The sequence below is a fragment of the Oncorhynchus masou genome, chromosome 24 (genome assembly GCF_036934945.1).
Source record: "Oncorhynchus masou masou isolate Uvic2021 chromosome 24, UVic_Omas_1.1, whole genome shotgun sequence".
NCBI classification, from domain to species: domain Eukaryota; kingdom Metazoa; phylum Chordata; class Actinopteri; order Salmoniformes; family Salmonidae; genus Oncorhynchus; species Oncorhynchus masou.
The window spans coordinates 5,415,467-5,432,045 of record NC_088235.1 but is presented as its reverse complement, the minus strand read 5'-3'; the positions used below and the strand labels follow the sequence as shown (position 1 = coordinate 5,432,045).

Genomic DNA, 16,579 nt, shown 5'->3' with positions numbered 1-16,579 from the left:
GGAAAGACCTACATCATGTAACAGGTTGGATGAATGATGGAGAGACCTACATCATGTAGCAGGTTGGATGAATGATGGAGAGACCTACATCATGTAACAGGTTGGGTGAATGATGGAAAGACCTACATCATGTAACAGGTTGGGTGAATGATGGAAAGACCTACATTATGTAACAGGTTGGGTGAATGATGGAAATACCTACATCATGTAACAGGTTGGATGAATGATGGAAAGACCTACATCATTATGTAACAGGTTGGGTGAATCATGGAAATATCTACATCATGTAACAGGTTGGATGAATGATGGAAAGACCTACATCATGTAACAGGTTGGGTGAATGATGAAAGACCTACATCATGTAACAGGTTGGGTGAATGATGAAAGACCTTCATCATGTAACAGGTTGGATGAATGATGGAAAGACCTACATCATGTAACAGGTTGGATGAATGATGGAAAGACCTACATTATGTAACAGGTTGGGTGAATCATGGAAATATCTACATCATGTAACAGGTTGAATGTACTGAATGTTTTCTTAAACATGTTTTCTCTTCTCTTCAGGTTTCAGCGTTTTCCACATGGGAGAAAGAACTGCACAAGATCGTGTTTGATCCACGGTATCTTCTGCTAAACTCCGCAGAGGAGAGGAAACAGGTGAACTCTGCTGGTTGTCCTCCTTTATTGGTCATGATTGATTTATCGGTTGGTCATGATTGGTTAATTGGTCATGATTGATTTATTGGTTGGTCATAATTGGTTAATTGGTCATGATTGATTTATTGGTTGGTCATAATTGGTTAATTGGTCATGATTGATTTATTGGTTGGTCATAATTGGTTAATTGGTCATGATTGATTTATTGGTTGGTCATAATTGGTTAATTGGTCATGATTGGTTTATTTTTTTCACCATTAGTTAATAATTTGCTGTGATTAAATAATTACTAATGATTGATAAATTGGTCATGATTGACAGATTGTGAATGAGGTTGAAAGTACAAGACAGCATGGACATTAGGGGTGTGCCTCGAAGTAAGACAATACGAACAGCTAACGGGCAAGTGTCCTGATACGATTATGATCCGAGTATTTTTGTAATTATCCATGACCCCCTCCCCCAAAAAACGTGGGATGGTAGTGCGCATCCTTCAATCAAGTGCAAGGTGCTATGTGGTCTAAATAAGTCAATTGGCTAGTTTGCTTGTCTGTAAAGAGAAGGAGGGTGGAATGTATGTTGATCCTGCCTTCTGATTGGATAGAGGGAAGCTGTGCTTCTCTGTCTACTGCTTTGCTTCATAATTTCAGCCAATCACTTCTCTTCCTCCCATGTTTGGGTCTGATCGTTTTAGATTGCTGCTGCCTCCTGTTTGTCTGCTACTGTGAAAAATCACAATGGCGAGGACATTTGCTAGCTAGCAAGCTATCAATGTGCATAATATATAGCAAGCTATCAATGTGCATGATATATAGCAAGCCATCAATGTGCATAATATATAGCAAGCCATCAATGTGCATAATATATAGAAAGCTATCAATGTGCATAATATATAGCCAGCTATCAATGTGCATAATATATAGCAAACCATCAATGTGCATAATATATAGCAAGCTATCAATGTGCATAATATATAGCAAGCTATCAATGTGCATAATATATAGCAACCTATCAATGTGCATAATTTATAGCAAGCTATCAATGTGCATAATATATAGCAAGCTATCAATGTGCATAATATATAGCAAGCTATCAATGTGCATAATATATAGCAAGCTATCAATGTGCATAATATATAGCAAGCTATCAATGTGCATAATATATAGCAAGCTACCAATGTGCATAATATATAGCAAGCTATCAATGTGCATGATATATAGCAAGCCATCAATGTGCATAATATATAGCAAGCCATCAATGTGCATAATATATAGCAAGCTATCACTGTGCATATTACATAGCAAGCCATCAATGTGCATATTACATAGCAAGCTATCAATGTGCATAATATCTAGCAAACTATCAATGTGAATAATATATAGCAAGCCATCAATGTGCATAATATCTAACAAGCTATCAATGTGCATAATATCTAACAAGCTATCAATGTGCATAATATCTATCAAGCTATCAATGTGCATAATATATAGCAAGCTATCAATGTGCATAATATCTAGCAAACTATCAATATGAATAATATATAGCAAGCCATCAATGTGCATAATATCTAACAAGCTATCAATGTGCATAATATCTATCAAGCTATCAATGTGCATAATACATAGCAAGCTATCAATGTGCATAATATCTAACACGCTATCAATGTGCATAATATATAGCAAGCTATCAATGTGCATAATATATAGCAAGCTATCAATGTGCATAATATATAGCAAGCTATCAATGTGCATAATATATAGCAACCTATCAATGTGCATAATTTATAGCAAGCTATCAATGTGCATAATATATAGCAAGCTATCAATGTGCATAATATATAGCAAGCTACCAATGTGCATAATATATAGCAAGCTACCAATGTGCATAATATATAGCAACCTATCAATGTGCATGATATATAGCAAGCCATCAATGTGCATAATATATAGCAAGCCATCAATGTGCATAATATATAGCAAGCTATCAATGTGCATAATATATAGCAAGCTATCACTGTGCATGATATATAGCAAGCTATCAATGTGCATAATATCTAGCAAACTATCAATGTGAATAATATATAGCAAGCCATCAATGTGCATAATATCTAACAAGCTATCAATGTGCATAATATCTAACAAGCCATCAATGTGCATAATATCTATCAAGCTATCAATGTGCATAATATATAGCAAGCTATCACTGTGCATATTACATAGCAAGCTATCAATGTGCATAATATCTAGCAAACTATCAATGTGAATAATATATAGCAAGCCATCAATGTGCATAATATCTAACAAGCTATCAATGTGCATAATATATAGCAAGCTATCAATGTGCATAATATATAGCAAGCTATCAATGTGCATAATATATAGCAAGCTATCAATGTGCATAATATATAGCAACCTATCAATGTGCATGATATATAGCAAGCCATCAATGTGCATAATATATAGCAAGCCATCAATGTGCATAATATATAGCAAGCCATCAATGTGCATAATATATAGCAAGCTATCAATGTGCATAATATATAGCAAGCTATCACTGTGCATAATATATAGCAAGCTATCAATGTGGATAATATATAGCAAGCCATCAATGTGCATAATATCTAACAAGCTATCAATGTGCATAATATCTAACAAGCTATCAATGTGCATAATATCTATCAAGCTATCAATGTGCATAATATATAGCAAGCTATCAATGTGCATAATATCTAACAAACTATCAATGTGCATAATATCTAACAAACTATCAATGTGCATAATATCTAACAAGCTATCAATGTGCATAATATATAGCAAGCTTTGGGATGAATTGTTGAGGTTTTTTGTCATGTTGCATTTTACCTTTAATTAACTAGGCAAGTCAGTTTATAAGAACACATTCTTATTTACTATGACAGCCTCGGAACAGTGGGGTTGTTCATGGGCAGAATGACAGATTTTTAGCTTGTCAACTTGGGGATTTGATCTTGCAACCTCTTGGTTACTAGGTCAACGCTCTAACCACTAGGCTACCTGACGCATTGCCTTATATACATAGACATGGAACACTGGTCACTTTAATAATGTTTACATACTGTTGAACCCATTTCATATGTATATACTGTATTCTAGTCAAGTCCATCCTATTCAACTATTGCTGTACATATAGTATCCTTTCCAAGTATACTTCAGATATACAGCATGTTATATCCACATACTGTCCCTAATGTCTATATATATACACACACACACACACACACACTCCGGACTCTGACATTGCTTGTACTAATATTTATATATTTCTTAATTCCATTATTTTACTTTTATATGTCTGTGTATTGTTGTGAATTATTAGATATTACTGCAATGTTGGAGCTAGAAATGCAGGCATTTCGCTGCACCCGCAATAACATCTGAAAAGATGTGTATGCGACCAATAGGATTTGGTTGATCCTGTCAGGGAACGTGAGAGAAGTTAAGTCGACAGTAAAGAGGAAACAGCCGTCGTCTTTGTCTTGAAAATCATCTTCAAAGTCCTTTTTCTCGTGCCAATCATGACTGTGTTCCTCATCTCCAGGTGTTTGAGCAGTTTGTCAAAGTGAGGATGAAGGAAGAACACAAGGAGAAACAGAGCAAACTGCTGCAAGCAAAAGACCAGTATAGAAAACTTCTAGAAGAGTCAAAAATCACATCCAGGTAAAACCTGAAGCTAACTGTGTAATAGATTTTGCAAGTACAGTAGGGGACTTAACTATTCAACTAAGCTTCATAATAGCTTCATACAAAATAGCTTCATACTAAAAGTTTGGACGAACCTACTCGTTGGTTTTTCTTTATTTGCACTATTTTCTACATTGTGGAATAATAGTGAAGACGTCACAACTATGAAATAGCACATATGGAATCATGTACACTGTAGTAACCAAATGAAAATATATTTTATATTTTAAATTCTTCAAAGGAGACACCCGTTGACTTGATGACAGCTTTGCACACTCTTGGAATTCTCTCAACCAGCTTCACCTGGAATTCTTTTCCAACCTTCTTGAAGGAGTTTCCACATATGCTGAGCACTTGTTGACTGCTTTTCATTCACTCTGCGGCCCAACTCATCCCAAAACCATCTCAATTGGGTTTTGGTTGGGGGATTGTGAAGGCCAGGTCACCTGATGCAGCATTCCATCACTCTCCTTGGTCAAATAGCCCTTACATAGACTGGAGGTGTGTTGGGTCATTGTCCTGGAAAACAAATGATTGTCCCACTAAGCTCAAACCAGATGGGATGGCGTATCGCTGCAGAATGTTGTGGTAGCCATGCTGGTTAAGTGTGCCTTGAATTCTAAATAAATCACTGAGAGTGTCACCAGCAAAGCACCCCCACACCATCACACCTCCTCTTCCATGCTTTATGGTGGGATCCACACATGCGGCGATCATCCGTTCACCTACTCAGCGTCTCACAAAGACAAGGTGAACAGATTTCCACCGGTCTAATGTCCATTGCCAAGAGTGTGCAAAGCTGTTATCAAGGCAAAGGGTGACTATGTTGAAGAATCTCAAATCTCAAATATATTTTGATTTGTTTAACACTTTTTTGGTTACTACATGATTCCATATGTGTTATTTCATAGTTTTGATGTCTTCACTATTATTCTACAATGTAGAAAATAGTAAAACAAAATAAAGGAAATCCCTTGAATGAGTAGGTGTGTCCAAACCTTTGACTGGTCCTGTTTATAATCCAATATTAACTTGTAACATCTTCATATCCCAACACTAGTTAAATCGAACGTGTATAGATGAGCAATGCATTACGAATGGTTTTTACATCAAGCTAAAGAAAACAAATAACAACGCTAAATTCACAACATTGATCAAATTAGTCTGAGAAGAGTAAAATATTAAGTGTCGACTTCGGGTACGAGGAAAAGCGATTTTAATTCTTCCTCAAGACTATATCATTTAAAACTGAAATAAGCTGCTGGATCAGAGGATTTGTTAATCAAAGAAAAAACAAGATTGCTTGTTGTCAGCGTGTTGTAGCTTGTCATTTAGCTTTCCCCTTTAATCAACCACAGTGATGATGACAAAGAGTGTTCTATCTTCATGACCTTACTTCTTCTACACCTGACTACCTCTCTCTTTATGTGATGACTGCTGTAACCCCGCGGACAGAGTTCTCTGTATTCTATGGCTTCATTTAACTTTTCATAACTCTTGCTTATTCCTTTTCATAACTGTTGTTAATAACTGATTATATATTTAAAAAAACAAACAATTTCAGAGCTTCTCTAAAATATTAACTACAGTTATGCATGTTTGCGTGTGTCAAAACCACAATTGTCTAACAATTTCAAAAATTATAAAACCGAGTAGCTCTAGTCTTTACTACATTTAAACCTGTGAAGACATCCCTCCCTCCCTCCCTCCCTCCCTCCCTCCCTCCCTCCCTCCCTCCCTCCCTCCCTCCCCCTCCCCCTCCCTCCCCCTCCCTCCCAAACCTTTCTCTAGGATGATCTCTTCTTTTCTCTATTTCCAGGTCAACTTTCAAAGACTTTTCTGTTAAGTACGGCCGTGACCAGCGCTTCAAGCAAGTGCTGAAGAAGAAAGACCAAGAGCACTTCTTCAACCAATTCATTAATGGGTTAAAGAAGAGAGATAAAGAGAACCGCATGAGGCTGAGGAAGATGAGATGAGGAGGTATGAGGCTGAGGAAGAGGAGATGAGGAGGCATGAGGCTGAGGAAGATGAGATGAGGAGGTATGAGGCTGAGGAAGATGAGATGAGGAGGCATGAGGCTGAGGAAGATGAGATGAGGAGGCATGAGGCTGAGGAAGTTGTGATGAGGAGGTATGAGGCTGAGGAAGATGAGATGAGGAGGTATGAGGCTGAGGAAGATGAGATGAGGAGGTATGAGGCTGAGGAAGATGAGATGAGGAGGATGAGATGAGGAGGTATGAGGCTGAGGAAGATGAGATGAGGAGGTACAGTATGAGGCTGAGGAAGATGAGATGAGGAGGCATGAGGCTGAGGAAGATGAGAAGAGGAGGTATGAGACTGAGGAAGATGAGATGAGGAGGTATGTGACTGAGGAGGATGAGATGAGGAGGTATGAGGCTGAGGAAGATGAGATGAGGAGGATGAGAAGAGGAGGTATGAGGCTGAGGAAGATGAGATGAGGAGGTATGAGGCTGAGGAAGATGAGATGAGGAGGTATGAGGCTGAGGAAGATGAGATGAGGAGGTATGAGGCTGAGGAAGATGAGATGAGGAGGTATGAGGCTGAGGAAGATGAGATGAGGAGGTATGAGGCTGAGGAAGATGAGATGAGGAGGGATGAGGCTGAGGAAGTTGTGGATGAGGAGGTATGAGGCTGAGGAAGATGAGATGAGGAGGTATGAGGCTGAGGAAGATGAGATGAGGAGGTATGAGGCTGAGGAAGATGAGATGAGGAGGTATGAGGCTGAGGAAGATGAGATGAGGAGGTATGAGGCTGAGGAAGATGAGATGAGGAGGTATGAGGCTGAGGAAGATGAGATGAGGAGGTATGAGGCTGAGGAAGATGGGATGAGGAGGTATGAGGCTGAGGAAGATGAGATGAGGAGGTGATGAGATGAGGAGGTATGAGGCTGAGGAAGATGAGATGAGGAGGTATGAGGCTGAGGAAGGTGAGATGAGGAGGATGAGGCTGAGGAAGATGAGATGAGGAGGATGAGAAGAGGATGTATGAGGCTGAGGAAGATGAGATGAGGAGGTATGAGGCTGAGGAAGATGAGAAGAGGAGGTATGAGGCTGAGGAAGGTGAGATGAGGAGGTATGAGGATGAGGAAGATGAGATGAGGAGGATGAGAAGAGGAGGAGATGAGGCTGAGGAAGATGAGATGAGGAGGTATGAGGATGAGGAAGATGAGATGAGGAGGATGAGAAGAGGAGGTATGAGGCTGAGGAAGATGAGATGAGGAGGATGAGAAGAGGAGGTATGAGGCTGAGGAAGATGAGATGAGGAGGCGTCAGGCTGTGAAATAGGCCTCTCAGAATACAGAATACCGTGAATGGATAGATAGAGCTGTCTGATAAATGAGACGGCAGTTTCATGGGGAACATAAAGAAACAAAGGAACCGGATCCCTGTGGAATCAGTCTAAAAGGGGAGAAAGCAGTCAGTCATTTGCCTCCAGATTTATATTCAGCTGGGTCAGAGATGGCTTGGCTCCACATGCTAAGCAGGTAATCCAGCTAACTCTCAGAAATAGAATACTGTTTCATATTGAAGCTACTGTATATATTGAAATTCAACATTTCACATGTTTTGAGTCACAGTGACAAACATGAATTGAGCACCATTTCTGTATTTATTTTGTGTTTTCACATGACCTGTATGTAGATATCAATGTGTGTACACAATCACACAGCCCACTGCACAATTATAAAAGACATCATGTGAGGAGGTACATATACAGAAAACAATCCTGCTAAGCAATTGGTATTTTCTAACTATTTCAAACAAGGTTCTCCACAGCATCTGTGAGAATCAATGGATGGTAATTGTGTATTGATGGATTTTGTAAATGCCCCCACCCCCCCCCCCAAAAAAAGTTATGTTGTGTTTATTATGATGTGGGTTCTTCTTATGATGTAAAAGGATAAGTTAAAGTTGCTTATTTGTCATTTAAACCGTCGTTAATGTGAAAGTCATACGTAGTGCATTCTCTGTAACAGGTCGAAGACGTTGTGTGAAGATTCTAAAGGACTGTTCATCTGGTTCTGAACATTGGGATTTTACAGATAATATAGTTTACTGTACAAAACAGTGTCTTAAAATGTGTGTTATATGTTGTTTTTTCTCATTTATTTATTTTAATTTAAACATGCAATGTTTGTGGGATTGTGAGTTTGATTAATTAAAACCTTCAAAAATGGACCTTTTCGGTCAGGTGGGTTCTTCTGAATGATACAATAGCTTTCATAGTTAGATGGAGAACAAGATCTTTTGGGGTCCTCCCATAGCATCTTCATAACCACAATATGCATGGATGTAGAAGTAGTAGAATGGAGTTTGAAGATTGACAATACATATCACATATAATCTAAGGATGGACCCTAGAAGTGTATCTCTAACTCTGTTTATACCTGGTGCTAACATGTGGTTGTCATTATCCCATCGAGATGATCGAAATCACTGTCCGATCAAGATTTATCACGTCTATGCTTGCCGTTAAAATGCATGTTTTATGGTCCAAAGTAGTGTGTTTGAGAGTACATCTCTCTATAGAGTAGTTTACATCTATCTATAGAGTACATCTATCAATAGAATACATCTATCTATAGTTTACATCTATCTATAGTTTACATATATCTATAGAGTACATCTATCTATAGTTTACATCTATTTATAGTTTACATATATCTATAGAGTAGTTTACATCTATCTATAGAGTACATCTATCTATAGTTTACATCTATCTATAGAGTACATCTATCTATAGAGTAGTTTACATCTATCTATAGAGTAGTTTACATCTATCTATAGAGTACATTTATCTATAGTTTACATCTAAATATAGTTTACATCTATCTATAGTTTACATCTATCTATAGAGTAGTTTACATCTATCTATAGAGTAGTTTACATCTATCTATAGTTTACATCTATCTATAGAGTAGTTTACATCTATCTATAGTTTACATATATCTATAGAGTAGTTTACATCTATCTATAGTTTACATCTATCTATAGAGTAGTTTACATATATCTATAGAGTACATCTATCTATAGTTTACATCTATCTATAGAGTACATCTATCTATAGAGTAGTTTACATATATCTATAGAGTACATCTATCTATAGTTTACATCTATCTATAGAGTACATCTATCTATAGAGTAGTTTACATCTATCTATAGAGTAGTTTACATCTATCTATAGAGTACATTTATCTATAGTTTACATCTAAATATAGTTTACATCTATCTATAGTTTACATCTATCTATAGAGTAGTTTACATCTATCTATAGAGTAGTTTACATCTATCTATAGTTTACATCTATCTATAGAGTAGTTTACATCTATCTATAGTTTACATATATCTATAGAGTAGTTTACATCTATCTATAGTTTACATCTATCTATAGAGTAGTTTACATATATCTATAGAGTACATCTATCTATAGTTTACATCTATCTATAGAGTACATCTATCTATAGAGTAGTTTACATATATCTATAGAGTACATCTATCTATAGTTTACATCTATCTATAGTTTACATCTATCTATAGAGTAGTTTACATCTATCTATAGTTTACATCTATCTATAGTTTACATCTATCTATAGTTTACATATATCTATAGAGTAGTTTACATCTATCTATAGAGTAGTTTACATCTATCTATAGTTTACATCTATCTATAGTTTACATCTATCTATAGTTTACATCTATCTATAGTTTACATATATCTATAGAGTAGTTTACATCTATCTATAGTTTACATCTATCTATAGAGTAGTTTACATATATCTATAGAGTACATCTATCTATAGTTTACATCTATCTATAGAGTAGTTTACATCTATCTATAGTTTACATCTATCTATAGAGTAGTTTACATCTATCTATAGAGTAGTTTACATCTATCTATAGTTTACATCTATCTATAGTTTACATCTATCTATAGTTTACATCTATCTATAGTTTACATCTATCTATAGTTTACATCTATCTATTGTTTACATCTATCTATTGTTTACATATGTCTATACTTTTATTTATTTTACCTTTATTTAACCAGGCAAGTCAGTTTAAGAACAAATTCTTATTTTCAATGACGGCCTAGGAACAGGGGTTAACTGCCTGTTCAGGGGCAGAACGACAGATCTGTACCTTGTCAGCTCGGGGTTTGAGCTTGCAACCTACCGGTTACTAGTCCAACGCTCTAACCACTAGGCTACCCTGCCGCCCCATCTAGAGTACATCTATCTATATAATTTGTGGGCAGAACTGAAAAAGTGTGTGCGAGGAAGCAGGCCACAAACCTGACTCAGCTACACCAGCTCTGCCAGGAGGAATGGCCCACAACTCACCCAACCCACCGTGGGAAGCCTGTGGAAGGACACCCAAAACGCTTGACCCAAGCCAAACAAATCAAAGGCAATGTTACCAAATACCAACTGAGCGCATGTAAACCTCTGACCCACTGGGAATGCGATGAAAGCAACAAAAGCCGATCAAGTCATTCTCTCCCCTATTATTCTGACATTCCACATTCCCAAAACAAAGCCGTGATTCCATCCGACCCAAGACAGGAAATCTGCAGTCGGCCTAACGTCAGGAACTGTGAAAAACTGAGTTCAAATGCATTTGGCCAAGGTGCATGCAAACCTCCGACCTCAACTCTATACTTTATACTAATACGAATGCTCAGAGTGGTAATAATTAATAATAATTATAAAATAAAAATAATTAAAAAGTTGGGTCCAAATTATTGCCAGCCGTTTTTAATAGTTCAGTAAGGATAATGACACAGAGACTTTTTCTAAAATGTTTTATGAGATTGGAGAACAAACACATTGGGATGAGATCTTAGACCAGTCCTCCATACAGAATCTTTCCACATCCTTGATATAGATGAGCAGTACATTAGGGGGGGGGTGTTAGACCAGTCCTCCATACAGAATCTTTACACATCCTTGATATAGATGAGCAGTACATTGGGGGGGGGGGGTGTTAGACCAGTCCTCCATACAGAATCGGTAGAGCATGGCGCTTGCAACGCCAAGCGTCGTGGGTTCGATCTTTACACATCCCGCTGGGGCCACCCATATGTAAAAGTAGTGGCCCCAGCCGACTTGTAAGTCGCTTTGGACAAAAGCGTCTGCTAAATGGGATATATTATTATTATTATATATTATCTTTACACATCCTTGATATAGATGAGCAGTACATAGGGGGGCGGGTGTTAGACCAGTCCTCCATACAGAATCTTTACACATCCTTGATATCCTTCATCTGCTCTTATGGACTGCCCTCTTCAATTCAAACCACAGCTTTTCAATAGCATGGCAGCAACACATGACAACACAGCATGGTAGCGACACAACATGACAACATCGTAGCAACACAACATGACAACAACATCGTAGCAACACAACATGGCAGCAGCACACCATGGTAGCAGCACAAAACAAGGTAAAAAACTGCAGCAAGCGACTGGAACGAGCTGCAACAAACATTCAAACTGGACAGTTCTCTAACTCTCTTCATTCAAAAACTCAATCATGGACACTTACTGACAGTTGTGGTGTCACGTTCTGACCTTTATTTCCTTTGTTTTGTCATTATTTAATATGGTCAGGGCGTGAGTTGGGGCGGGCAGTCTATGTTTGTTTTTCTATGATTTGGGTATTTCTATGTTTCGGCCTAGTATGGTTCTCAATCAGAGGCAGGTGTCATTAGTTGTCTCTGACTGAGAATCATACTTAGGTAGCCTGGGTTTCACTGTGTGTTTGTGGGTGATTGTTCCTGTCTCTGTACCAGATAGGGCTGTTTTGGTTCTTTCACATTTCTTGTTTTGTTATTTTATTCATGTATAGTGTCTTTTTAAATGAAACATGAATAACCACCACGCTGCGTTTTGCTCCACCTCTCCTTCAGGTAAAGAAAGACGTTACATGTGGCTGCTTTGCGTGATGTATTGTTGTCTCTACCTTCTTACCCTTTTCTGTTGTCTGTGCCCAATAATGTTTCTGACTAATTCACCCACATTTTTAACACAAAGTTCACAACTTCTGTCGTTACGGAGTTTGTGAAAAGAATGTAATCAAAAGATTACCTAAGAAATTATCACTTTGAAAAAACCATTTGACATGTCCCCAAACCGTAACTAAACTGCTCAACGTCTCTTTGACCCATCAACTTGAAACTGATTGGCTTACAGGACACCAAAATAAGGTCTAACACAACACGTGTTGATATTGCCAAAAACATGGAAACAGGAAGCAATTCAGTTGTGAACCTAAACACTGTTTGCATTTATGCTAAGACCTCTCAAGCATAGGTTGACAAAAAATGATAAGAAATGCAATATATGCAGAAAACCCAAGATGTTGTTATGAGTCGCCACTATCTGGGGAAGTGGCAACGTCATTAACCCTGCCCATTTTGACCATTTTTCTTCTTAAAATCTCATTTTAAACCTAATCCTAAATCTTACCTTAACCACAATGCTAACCTTATGCCTAACCCAAACCTTAAATTGAAGACCAAAATGCTCATTTTTATTTTAGAAAATGTTAACGATATAGCTAATTTTGAATTTGCCGCTCGCCCATCTAGTGGCATCCTTTAATTATGGAGCCAAACTTCGAACTGAATGGCCCACAGGCCACTACAATAAACACCTACATTTAAAAGGTCAGTCCTGCAACTCTTTTGATGTATAGCTACTAGGGTAAATAAAGTCCTGTTCACAATTTTGTTTTTCAAATCGGTTTTGGAATACTGACTGTCCAAACAGCAAGTTACAAGTGAACAAATCAGATATGACTGTAGTCATTTACTGACACTCCTACGCTAGTTGTCATGGTAACGGCGAGTGTGTGTGCAGTAGGGGTGTAATGGACCGTAGTTGATCCGTACAGATCACCCCCACTGTTCGGCAGACATGTTTAACCGTCACAGTGTCAAATACAGTTTCACTGACACTGTTACCTTTTAAAAGGACCTGTCGTTGCAACACCAATCTAATCTAAGCCAGATGTGGCCGTACACAAGCCACAATTAAGTCAGGAAGATAATGGTGGCGCACGGCCAAGGGGGGGTCTATCATCTACATAGGAAGGAGGGAACATGTCTGGTGGAAATGTATACATACTGATGTCCTGAACAAGAAGGGCAGTTCTTCCATGGAGTTGCTCGGCTTGGTTACTTTCTGTAATAAAGAAGTCTGTTTGAATTCACAAGCTCCGGTATCTGAGAAATATTTGATTCAATGTTTACCATTATTCTATCTATAGAATACATGCATTTATTGTGTCAGTCTGTCTGAACACAATATTCAGGACATGCATTAAGGATGAGGCAACCCATAAAGGGACTGACAATGACATGCTACCACTAGGGATATGAGTCTGGCTGGGATGCATGGTCGGTGCTTGGAACATATTCTTTAACCTGATCAATGAGAGAGAGAGGGAGAGAGAGAGGGGGAGGGGAGAAGGTGTTGATGAGATTTAAACAGGGGAGCTGGAGCATAGGCTCTACTTCAAAGCCCCAAAATACGACTTCATAGGAACTAATAAATATAGAAATGGGGTGAAGAGAAGGAGGGAAATATATCTGGTGGAAGATATCAATCAATATATCACTCACTGGGGGAAGTATATCACTCACTGGGGGAAATATATCACTCACTGGGGGAAGTATATCACTCACTGGGGGAAATATATCACTCACTGGGGGAAGTATATCACTCACTGGGGGAAATATATCACTCACTGGGGGAAGTATATCACTTACTGGGGGAAGATAAAATGATCGCATCCCAAATGCCACCCGATTCCCTTTGTCGTGCCCCATAGGGCTCTGGTCAAAAGTAGTACACTATATAGGGAATAGATTGGTATTTGGGACACAACCAATAACTTCAATTCAGATTGTTACCCTCATTTTGCCACTTACAATAATGATACATTGTCAGAGGTATTAAGCATATGTTATTGCTGTATACAGTAGTTAGAATGTAATGTATGACAGTAGTCTGTGACCTGCATTAACAACACAATTTACTGACCATTAAATGAGAGAGAGAGAGAGTGGCCATTATAAGTCCTTTTTGTTTTGAAACTTCTGTATGTGTGATGTCTACTGTTAATTTTTATTGTTTATTTCACTTTATATATTATCTACCTTACTTGCTTTGGCAATGTTAACACATGTTTCCCATGCCAATAAAGCCCCTTGAATTGAATTGAGACCATTATAAGTCCTTTCAGAAAGAGAGGCCATTATAGGTCCATAGAGAGAGAGGCCATTATAGGTCCATAGAGAGAGAGGCCATTATAGGTCCATAGAGAGAGAGGCCATTATAGGTCCATAGAGAGAGGCCATTATAGGTCCATAGAGAGAGGCCATTATAGGTCCATAGAGAGAGGCCATTATAGGTCCATAGAGAGAGAGGCCATTATAGGTCCATAGAGAGAGAGGCCATTATAGGTCCATAGAGAGAGAGGCCATTATAGGTCCTTAGAGAGAGAGACCATTATAGGTCCATAGAGAGAGACCATTATAGGTCCATAGAGAGAGAGAGACCATTATAGGTCCATAGAGAGAGAGAGGCCATTATAGGTCCATAGAGAGAGAGAGGCCATTATAGGTCCATAGAGAGAGAGACCATTATAGGTCCATAGAGAGAGAGGCCATTATAGGTCCATAGAGAGAGAGAGGCCATTATAGGTCCATAGAGAGAGAGAGGCCATTATAGGTCCACAGAGAGAGAGAGGCCATTATAGGTCCATAGAGAGAGAGAGGCCATTATAGGTCCATAGAGAGAGAGAGGCCATTATAGGTCCATAGAGAGAGAGAGGCCATTATAGGTCCATAGAGAGAGAGAGGCCATTATAGGTCCATAGAGAGAGAGAGGCCATTATAGGTCCATAGAGAGAGCGAGACCATTATAAGTCCATAGAGAGAGGCCATTATAGGTCCATAGAGAGAGAGAGGCCATTATAGGTCCATAGAGAGAGAGAGAGACCATTATAGGTCCATAGAGAGAGAGAGACACCATTATAGGTCCATAGAGAGAGAGAGACACCATTATAGGTCCATAGAGAGAGAGAGACACCATTATAGGTCCATAGAGATAGAGAGACACCATTATAGGTCCATAGAGATAGAGAGACACCATTATAGGTCCATAGAGATAGAGAGACACCATTATAGGTCCATAGAGAGAGAGAGGCCATTATAGGTCCATAGAGAGAGAGAGAGACCATTATAAGTCCATAGAGAGAGAGGCCATTATAGGTCCATAGAGAGAGCGAGGCCATTATAAGTCCATAGAGAGAGAGGCCATCATAAGTCCATAGAGAGAGAGGCCATTATAAGTCCATATAGAGAGAGGCCATTATGGGTCCATAGAGAGAGAGACCATTATAAGTCCATATAGAGAGAGAGAGAAAGAGACCATTATAAGTCCATATAGATAGAGAGAGACCATTATAGGTCCATAGAGAGAGAGAGAGACCATTATAGGTCCTTAGAGAGAGAGACCATTATAAGTCATTAGAGAGAGACCATTATACTTCCAGAGAGAGAGAGACCATTATAGGTCCATAGAGAGAGAGAGGCCATTATAGGTCCTTAGAGAGAGAGAGACCATTATAGGTCCATAGAGAGAGAGATCGAGAGACCATTATAAGTCCATACAGAGAGACAATTATAAGTCCATAGAGTCATTGTAGAATAATAGTGAAGACAACAAACTGTGAAATAACACATACTGTATGAAATCATGTAATAACCAAAAATGTTAAACAAATAGAAATATATTTGAGATTCTTCACCTGTCGTGTATTTGGCTATGCCGGATGAAGTGATATGACATGCTATTCGATAAAATAATTCATCCATAATTAAAATCACCTGATTGAGCTAATCATGTAAATGTAACTAACTAGAGAGTCGGGCAACACAAAATAATATTTATTGAGCTGTTATCTTCCGAATAAACTCTTAAAGACCAAGTAATATTTTACATCAATAGCAGTCAACATTACTCTTCATCTCACTTCAGTCTCATATGAAAGTTGTAAATTCTTGGTTATCTGCAAGAACCCTGGCTAACAATTTGAATCAGCAATGCAAAATTGGGTTTATTTATTTACTAAATAGCTAACTAATCACACAGAATTTCACCTTTATTTT

General features: G+C 38.2%; 1 protein-coding gene across 1 annotated transcript in view; it reads left to right on the top strand.

Moving 5' to 3' along the window:
* Positions 1-6,355, top strand: part of LOC135513370 (transcription elongation regulator 1-like protein) — a 44,295-nt gene extending 37,940 nt beyond the window's left edge. The window contains exons 8-10 of the mRNA XM_064936296.1: positions 568-660; positions 4,237-4,355; positions 6,199-6,355. Coding sequence (XP_064792368.1) covers positions 568-660; positions 4,237-4,355; positions 6,199-6,355 — 369 coding nt within the window. The remainder of the gene's footprint in view (positions 1-567; positions 661-4,236; positions 4,356-6,198) is intronic.
* The last annotated feature ends 10,224 nt before the right edge of the window (positions 6,356-16,579 follow it).